The 9144-nt window shown below is 45.0% G+C and overlaps 5 protein-coding genes across 5 annotated transcripts; 2 read left to right on the forward strand and 3 right to left on the reverse strand.

The window, feature by feature from the left end:
• Nucleotides 1-291: 291 nt before the first annotated feature.
• On the forward strand, nucleotides 292-1169 carry J056_003470 (uncharacterized protein; the record flags this gene model as incomplete). Its single annotated transcript, XM_009268693.1, has 2 exons — nucleotides 292-1042; nucleotides 1090-1169. The coding sequence occupies 2 exons, from the start codon at nucleotides 292-294 to the stop codon at nucleotides 1167-1169; spliced, it is 831 nt and encodes a 276-aa protein (XP_009266968.1).
• Nucleotides 1170-1258: 89 nt separating this feature from the next.
• J056_003471 (Putative cation exchanger) lies at nucleotides 1259-4184 on the reverse strand (the record flags this gene model as incomplete). The annotated part of the gene is made up of 3 exons (XM_009268694.1): nucleotides 1259-2359; nucleotides 2411-3919; nucleotides 3963-4184. 3 exons carry the CDS (start codon nucleotides 4182-4184, stop codon nucleotides 1259-1261), a joined length of 2832 nt encoding a protein of 943 aa, XP_009266969.1.
• Nucleotides 4185-4356: 172 nt separating this feature from the next.
• Nucleotides 4357-5623, reverse strand: J056_003472 (Inhibitor of growth protein 3; the record flags this gene model as incomplete). Its single annotated transcript, XM_009268695.1, has 3 exons — nucleotides 4357-4885; nucleotides 4930-5428; nucleotides 5479-5623. The coding sequence occupies 3 exons, from the start codon at nucleotides 5621-5623 to the stop codon at nucleotides 4357-4359; spliced, it is 1173 nt and encodes a 390-aa protein (XP_009266970.1).
• Nucleotides 5624-6455: 832 nt separating this feature from the next.
• J056_003473 (uncharacterized protein) lies at nucleotides 6456-6937 on the forward strand (the record flags this gene model as incomplete). The annotated part of the gene is made up of 5 exons (XM_009268696.1): nucleotides 6456-6593; nucleotides 6641-6689; nucleotides 6733-6765; nucleotides 6810-6827; nucleotides 6888-6937. 5 exons carry the CDS (start codon nucleotides 6456-6458, stop codon nucleotides 6935-6937), a joined length of 288 nt encoding a protein of 95 aa, XP_009266971.1.
• A 185-nt stretch (nucleotides 6938-7122) lies between these two features.
• J056_003474 (uncharacterized protein) lies at nucleotides 7123-9119 on the reverse strand (the record flags this gene model as incomplete). The annotated part of the gene is made up of 2 exons (XM_009268697.1): nucleotides 7123-8991; nucleotides 9042-9119. 2 exons carry the CDS (start codon nucleotides 9117-9119, stop codon nucleotides 7123-7125), a joined length of 1947 nt encoding a protein of 648 aa, XP_009266972.1.
• Nucleotides 9120-9144: the final 25 nt, after the last annotated feature.

Genomic DNA, 9144 nt, shown 5'->3' on the forward strand with positions numbered 1-9144 from the left:
ACTGGCGCTACATGCTACAATAGCTTAAATTCTTATCGCGGCTTATCACTTAGCATCTGAGCTCGCTAAGCTTATATCGTGATCTGCAGTACGCTCGTTGCGTCATTCATGCAGCGACTCGCTTCGGCGAACTTTCTGAGGCAAGTTAGTGATATTGAGAGTATTAACAAGCTTAAACGAAAGCTGTCAAAGAAAAAATTCAACTCCGAGAGTCTTGCTTGACAGTATGTCAGTTATGACACTAATTATGTTCTTTCGCCGAAATGTAACTCTCTCACTCGAACAACAAGGATGCCAATTCTGAAATCCACTCAACTCACTATAACCAAATCACATCAGCCCAAGCTACACTCAAACAGCAAAAGACTGAGGCTAAAGCGTCGATCGTCCTCGGAATCAATTCGCGCTGATTTAGACGTAGATTTGGACTTTGGGAGGCTAGTTAAAACACCTAAGGTTGATCATGATGGCGTTGATCCCTTCATCGATATCACTCGCTTACGTATCCCTTCAACTCCTTTGGGCTGTCTTTCCCCAGGCGCTTCCTTCAAGGGTATTCAGCGTTCCGGCTGGCAAAGATACAACGTAAAGGTGGATATACAGGACGTTAGCATCACCAACTCTCAAGCTTCTGGCTACCTCTCTATAGACGGCCTTACTAGAAATCAGCCGACGATTACAACCTTCTTTACGGCTGAAATTATAGGCAATAAATACGGTTTCAGGACAAACAAGTACGATGCGTCTGCATCTGATGATCTAAAGCATTGGTCCAAATTCGACGCCTTCAAGCGCATCACCAAGAAAGATGACAACAGAATGACTTATGATCTCCTCAAAGATTTCACCCACACTAGAGCAATATTCATGAGATGGAAGGAGCACTTTTGTGTTCCTGACTCAGGTATTAAAGACATACCAGGTGCGAGCTTTGATGGTTTCTACTACGTATGCATCGATCTAGACTGCCCTCCATCCTCTTTATCTGGTAGACATCCATCAGTACCTGGATCAGGACCGCACTTATCAGGTTATTACTTCCGTGGGTACTTTATCCTCGAAAGTGGCTTATCTAACCACCTCCACCAGATCCACATTCCGAACCTTACCAGGAACTCAATCTACGTGAACTGCCCAAGACCACTTGTGACACGTTTGAATTTCGCTAGCTTCGCTTAAAACTCCTGCATGTTTTCACCACATTTGCATTATTAGTTTTGTATAACAACCGGAATTATAAATTGTACCATTAAATAATTTACATTAAAAACATCGATTGAAAGCTAAACCAGACCTTCTGATAGAGATGAAGAGTGCTATCGTTGCATAAAACACCGTCGGTAGCCATTCCAGTTAACAGACTATCTGAATCATCACGTGTACGAACAGGCGCGTAGTAGAAACCTGCTGTCAATACTAGATAGCTCAATATGAGGATCGTGCCTCTGTAATAGTTGCTTCTACTTTCCGTGAGCATATACGTGAGTAAGAACACGGCGAATATGATAGCGATAGCGTCCCATCTTGGGAAGATCAAGACAAAAACATTTTGAGGAGGTGTGTTTGCATCTGAAGTCAAGGCCGAGAATAAAACCATAGCTGGAATTTGTAATAAACATACTTGTAAAGCGTATGCCGAGGAGATTTCCATAGATAGCGCTATGTTTCCATTTAGAGCGAATGACATAGCGTTCATAAATTCTGTTGTATTAGGAACGAGTGCAAATAGAGATATACCGAGGAATTTCTCAGGTATGCTGCTACCTTCGAGAACGACATCTACCTCATTGACCAAGATCTCCGCTATTGCAGCATATAATATTGTGCATGCAAGAAGAACGGTAGACGAGGTAGTTCTGCTCCATTCTGGCGCTTCGTGACCACCTTCACCTTGACCATGACCACTATCGTGTCCCGTTTGAGTAGAAGGTGGCGCACCTCCAATTGATCCCTCTGGTACCGATTGTGTTAGGCTTGGTGGACGATCTGTTGGATTTTCTGCCACGATTGCTCTTGAAAAATCCTCGCCTGCCATACTAGGTGGCACCTGGACAAGCGTAGGCTGCGAGCCGCGCATTTGCACACTATTGGAAGATGCTTGTGTTTGTAGTGGTGGTTGCTGTTTCTGCAATGTCGCCGTGGCTGGTCTTACAGGTGCTTGCTTCTTGGGTGTTGTTGGGTCGTTCGTCACTGGCAATCCACCCTTCTTAAAGAAAGAAGCGCGATGCTTTGGTTGCAAAGCTGCTGGATTGGGTTGGGCATTCTGTACACCCTCCATTTGATGCATCAGTTGCTGAGGGTTTTGCCAGATCTGCGATGCGTGCGTGCGGAGTGAGAACCATAGTCCAACCAAGTAGCTCTGTTAATGATGTTAGCTTAAAACTTCTAAAATAAGCCAATGTCAACTCACCAGAACAAGTACAGCTGCGCAGAAGTACATCAAATGCTTAACATTGTCTTGATAGAATGAATCGGTATGTGGATCAACATGCTGGTAGAAGCATCTTTTACAGCTCCATGGTGCGTCCAAAGGTACGTTCTTAGGACAACCCTTACACACTAGCTGAGTAATACCATAGGTCTGGTAGAACAGGGTTGGCGTCAACGTACCAATGATAGCCATGATCAGCATCGTTGAAGTAACACCGGCAGCTTTGGCATTGAACCTAAGCTCCTTTTTACGCAGTGCTCCCGCACACATAGAAGCGCCAGGCATGAGCAACACACCAGCCAGGACAGAACCGACAAGTGAACCTTCGACCAGACTAGACTTGGAGTCCATCAACGCGAATGAATAGATGAGTATCTCGATAAGTGAACCAAATGTAGCGTTGATCACACTACCGACACCTATACTTGATTGCGCAGATATAGACGCGACTGCCATACCAATAAAGTAAGATAATGGGATGACAGATGATAGTGATAGAACGAAAAGTAGGGCTCTAGAAGTTATCAATGCCAATGGGCCTGATGTAATACCCTTCTTCTCAACGTAAGGTTGTAATAAGAAGGCATCCAGGATAACCAAAAACACCAATGGCAAGAGATTGACGAAGAAGATATTCACACCACCAACTGTAAACTTGTAATAACGAGTGCCACCTGCATTGTAAACACATAGTAATACCGTAGAGGTTTCTCCGTGCTTTGTAGGTGGTAATGATTGCCCAGCTTTAAGTTTTGGCACTGTGAACTGATTAGCAGGTAGACTGCCATCATTCTCATCGTTATCGTTGGAAGGAGTAGGTACTAAAACCCTAGGTGCTGGTCTGAAACGAGTCTGCTTAGGTGATGCGTATAGGTATCCAATTAATTCGTAGAGAAGCTTTCCCATCGGGATTGGTATAACTGCAAAAAAACTAAGCAGGGATACTAGACAGAGTGGTGGTGCTAGCAACCCGATCAACAAAGTATAATAAGCGCGTTCTGCTATCTTGGATCTCTTTGGAGATGGTTTGTGTTGATTGATGTTCTCAAGGACGGCACCGTAGCTCGTCTCACGTTGTGATCTTTGTAAAAGCGCACTGTACTCGTCGTTTTGTGAAGTGGATTGCTCGTTGTTATTGATTTCACCGTCTTCATGATGTGATTGCGGATCACGTCCAGCGCCTTCAACGTATTTGCCTCCAAATGGCCAAGAAATATACCAGGCTAGATCGTAAAGCAGCGTTACCCAGAGACTGTCTTTTTTGGTCCACTCAAACAAAAAGAGAAAACCGGATGCCAAGTAGCACAGGAGAGAAAGCCACCAACCAGCTAAGAGAAACCAGGCTATGTTAGCCATTGTAAAGCTGCTTGGATGGGACGTTGGCTCAGAGTGTAGCGCATTATTTGCCGCTTCGGTTGCGCTCCTAGATTTCTTATAAAGAGCAGGTTTCCAGATTGGGAGACCGAATGGATGCTCGATGTTGATAGCCTGGGTGGTGTAAGAGAGAGTAAACAGTCTATACGCAACCCACATTCTGTCTCTCTTTCAAAGTCAGCTCATGCGCTGGAATATCCTCATCTGCATCGCTAGGCTGTCTGAGCTCCTCTGAAGAATTATCTTCGTCTTGGTGATGTACTGAGTGATGCCTAAGGGTAGATTTTGACTGCTTTCGACGTGCTTGGGATTGCTTGTTTGGAGTGCGTGATGCTCTGCCATCCTCAAGGTCATTCGTGTCGTTGTTTTCACCCGCCATACTGGTGCTGTAGCTAGACTGCCTTGAATACCGCGGGGTGACTGAGGACGTTTTCCTATTTAGATGATCCCCCATATCGCCGTTTTAGATAAAGGAGATAACGGACAGCTGTCTAAAATTATAAATTAAAGCAAAAAATACATAAATCGGGCCAAAATTTAAGCTATTCAAGCTAGGCTATGTTCTTTTTGGCACCTCCTCTTCTCTTGGTTCCATTCTGTCTGCGCCTGGCTGCACAATCGTCACATAACCAATTACCGCTTGGAGCCTTGTCAAGACCGACGCAGGCGATGTGGAACCATTCTCTCTGGCACTGCTCATCATCGCATCCAATCATTTGGCCATACGATACGCCATTACAGTAGCAGTACCTGGCTTCATCCCCGTCATTTTCACCACCAGCCTGTCCATTGTCCATATCTTCGTACGAGGGTTCTTGAGCCAGTTCATTTGCATTCGTCGACTCTGCCATTCGAGAAGTATTGTACTGCTGCTGTTGAAAGGGCTGCTGTATGTAGTTTTGCTGGTAGATTGGCTGAGGTATCTGGGAGTACTGGTATGGTGACGGCGGTGGAGAATAGAGTGGTTGACCACCATTAGGACGTCTCTGCTGTGATGATTTTTCGATCTGTCTAACGGTTGTTGCCTTGTTAGCGTATATTTCTGATGGATTTGGTGAGTTGGTGATTGTTGATTCGTTTCTATTGATGTATCAGCTATAATTCTCGGCGTGTGTGTTACCCACCTTCTTTGATTGATGGCTGTGCGTGGACCAGCTCCAGAGATAGTTGGCACTCTCCGAGCTTGGGCCTTAGTTGAGCCCTGCTGATTCATAGACGTGCTCAGAGGGCGCTTGCGAGATTCACCATTGTATATAGCAGGCCGAGGAGGCTGTAGAGCGCGCCGCCGACCGTTAATAGCATTAGGACTGAGACTGAGCATCGCACGAGCGAACAGCCTTTGTAAGTTAGTTCCAGAAGGAGGGAATAGAGGCGCAGGTGGAAATAGACTTGGATCGTGTAGTAAGAAATGTAAGAGTACTTGGTCCATGTACCCGGTATGTGCTAACATAGTTTCACAGGTTGCAGTACCAATTTTTATCTTCTCCTCTTGATTTAGTTTAAATTGCTTTATCGTATCGCTTGCGTCTCTCAACGCTAAGAAACGTTCTTTAGGTGATAGAGAGTCCTCCTCAAGCGATGCAGACAATCTGTTCAAACGTGTGGTGATTTGATCTGCTGAATCTGTATAATCCCATATTAGCATGTTTAAAGTTGTTTGATACGCCTCTTACTCGATAAGTTGGCATCAGCTTCACGTAGCTCGTTGAAGTGCCGACTAAGTTCACGCGGAATAGAGTCTAGCGTGTCCAAATAGGCGTGCAGCAGGTTCAGTGAGTGTAGTTCATGAGGGGTTGTGCCTGCGCTCGTCGAGGCCATTTTGATGGTTTCGGTCAAAGAGTTAATTTAGATGCTCGTGACGGATAAGCGGGGTAATTTGACTTATCAGTTAAGAGAACTATAAGGGAGCTTAAATTCATTCAAATATACAGTACACTTGTATTACTCAATCTCCCAATGCGATATGTTTTGGAGTTTGAAGGCGATATGACTGCTAAAAGTCATTGTAGCACTATTATGTGTTATTTGATAGATTAGCTGCTTTACGCCCGCTACATGAACATTTGGAGATGTGACAGGTACAGACGAGTGGAACAACTGTAGAGAGAAATGACTTGCGAAGACTATAATGTACTGATAACCGATTATAAGATATTCTTTGAGGTACTTTAGTTACTGAATACTAGCCCAATACTTTTGCGCCTAGAATGTTACCCTTGATTCAAGTGACTGGAAATGAGGTATATATCCAGCAGATTTAAATTGATTACTGTGCTAGATTTTAAACGCGTATCGCGGCTATTTCTCAAATTGATAACCCCACTCAAATCCAGTCTGATGAATCCAAACACCGCTAGACATATCGAATGGGCAAAATAAATTGAAATGTAATATAAAAGACCCCTTATTCCATGAAGCAAAACTTAAAACTCAATCCAAACGCAATTTTAAACTAGGCGTATGACGTGTGGTGAAAAACCAACTGATGAAATCTATCAACCAAGGACAACTTTGAATCTTCAATATTACTTCTCCGTATTATTCTGCTCAACTCCGCGGCATTTCCGGCTGAAATTTCTCTTCTCCGCTTCAATGGATTTGAACTCCTCGGATCAGTTTCTTCCTACCAACCCTCAACACTGAAATCAATATGGTCTACACACTTATCGTTCACATGAGAGCAAAGCCAGAAACTGTCGAGGAAGTCAAGGGCAAGCTCCATGAAGCTTCGCGTATCTACCGTAATGACAAAGAGACCATCGACTGGCACGTTATGCAAGATCCAAAGGTGAGTAGAGTGAGGGTTTATATGCTCTGTACTAAGTATTTTCCCAGGATGCAACCAAGTTCGCCGTCGTTGAACGCTACGAGCAGGAATCTAGCCGTGGGTGAATCGATGGTGCTGCGATTGACGCTGACAGACTAAGAACACTACCACTTGACCAACCCATACTGGCAGAGTAAGTTTTATCGTTAATCGCTTATTTATCACTAACAGACATAGCTTTCGACCCATACGTTGGTTAGTGCAAAACTTACAACACTTACAACCCCCAGCTCACATCTAACTCACACCTCACAGTTCCACGTTTAGCCGAGGAGATGCAATTGAGCAGATTTGAGGAGTTCTAAGCTATGCCTCCATCTACAACCAACTCAATGGGATATTGATTGGATCTAATTTACTTTGTATAAAATCCTTGAAATGACATTCATCGAAGTATGCAATGCTTAAATTTATGTGACAAATATAAAAAACTATTTAACTGTTCCAGAAATTGTTCGAAAGGCTATTTACAACTTTAAGTAGCGCCTATTTAGTATGAATTGTTGTTCCACGGCCAGATTCTCGACAGTGATGGTTTTGACCGTCTGTGACTTCTTCTCCTCTCCTCCTTCTCCTTCAATTCATCCTCCTGTACTAATCTCCTGTGCGCATTCTCCCTCGTTACAGCTGTAGTTGCTGATTTGCCCAGTGACCTCACAATTGATGGTTGTCCTTCCATCGTGCTCATCCGACTGTATGGCCGTCTCTCCAACGATGAGCCTGAGCCTGACTCAGATGGCAACTTCTCCGGCGACGACATCCGAGGCGATGGTCGGATAGTATCTACCTCAGCATCGTATGAATTTTTAATAGTGTTGGTCGAGCTGCCTGACACGGACCTGTGGTGGTTAGAGAGGTAAATACTGCGAGGACGGTAACCCAGACGCGATGCGTTTTCGCTATCTGGTGAAGGCGAAGTAGCGTTGGAGTGAAAGCTAGACCGTCTGCTTTCCATAGTGGTGCTATTAGGTCTATGCGAGCGTATATCATCCAGACGACTCCTGTAAGGCTGTTCTTGAGGAACGAAAGCATTAACGCTAGATGCCCGACTGTGGTTTGGTGTCTTGGATGGGCTCTGTGAACCACTTAAATCTCTTACCAGACGTGACATTCCTACAAGAGTGTCTGTCAGGTCGCGCACTAATTCGTCTGCTGCTCTCTGTGCATTCTTTGCGTGGTCGTGCAGAAGGCGACAATCTTCCACATTTTCCGGATTTGAGAAAAGCGTATTCTCAGTTTCCGCTCTTAGTAAAAACTCTAGCGCTTGCGCGTGCAACTTGTGAATGTTCTCGGACGCTTTTGACATGTTCTTCACAGAGAGACTAGCACTGTTGTCTGCCTCATCTGATGATGCTAGATCCAGTCTCGACAATCCCATTTGAAGAGACTTTAATGAGTTGGCTAGTGTCTCAAGTCTTTTAGATGACGCCGGAGTGAGTTTCGTAGGAGAGCGCAAAATTTCATGATTTTCTAACAACGGCGATCTGTTCTTCGATCTTGAAAGCGGAACTGGTCGATCTGGTGAGAAATCTAGCGCAGACTGAGACCGCAAATGATTCGAAGAGCGACTTAAGCCCCTTGTCAATGGAGGTGGACGGTGATTTTGAGGTGACCACTGACTGTCAGCTGAAGAAGAGAAGGCCATCGACGTGGCTGGTCTGAACTCTGATCCGCCGAGGGAAGGTCTGTTGTTGAAACGTGAATTGCGCGATATACCATCTTTCGCACCCTCAAGCGAAGTGGATGTACTGTGTCGGACAGGGCGACTGTTAATTGAAGGAGAGCGACCACTTTCCAAGTCGTTGAGCGACGAGACCACCTGACGTCTGTAGTTTGAGGACGTGGATGGTGGCAGAGGTGTATGTGAAGTATGTGACGTGGTTGAAGCAGGAAAAGGCTGGAACGTATCAGGAGCTGATGTACCCATACTGGTTCTAGTAGTTACCCGACTCGAGGGTCTTACCCTTTCTGGACTATCGAATGAAGTACGTGACGCGATCGAATTCGATCTTGTTCTTGTAATCCTGGACGACGGGGACTCTTGGTCAAAGAAATCGCGCGGAATTCTGCTGCGCCTTTTGAATGAGCTGCTTTTAGAACCTTCATTTTCCTTTGGCGGACTTTGAGCGCGACGCGACTTAGCGTAACTGGAAATACTTAGACGATTGGAAGGCGTAGTCTGTGAAGATGCTTTCGAGCGCATGTCAAAATTAGATCTCGGGGCAGATGATGTTCTCGATGAAGCAACAGAGGCTGATAGCGGTGAAGGAGAGAAAGGGGAAGAAGCGTGATTATTCGATGCTCGTGATGGTGTCCTAGATGGAGTACTGTTCGCAAGCGCCCGCGCTCTCTCCAGTACCTAATTCGAACGCGTCAGTATGTGGGGATAGACGCGTAGACGACACCAACTTGATTATTACGCTCAACGAGGCTATCGATCTTATTTGCAGGGTGACTTTCAGGTGAAATATTTAAATTATTTTTCATTTTGTTTGTAGAATCCACCAATTTT

This window comes from Wallemia ichthyophaga (assembly GCF_000400465.1).
Source record: "Wallemia ichthyophaga EXF-994 unplaced genomic scaffold scaffold4, whole genome shotgun sequence".
NCBI lineage: Eukaryota > Fungi > Basidiomycota > Wallemiomycetes > Wallemiales > Wallemiaceae > Wallemia > Wallemia ichthyophaga.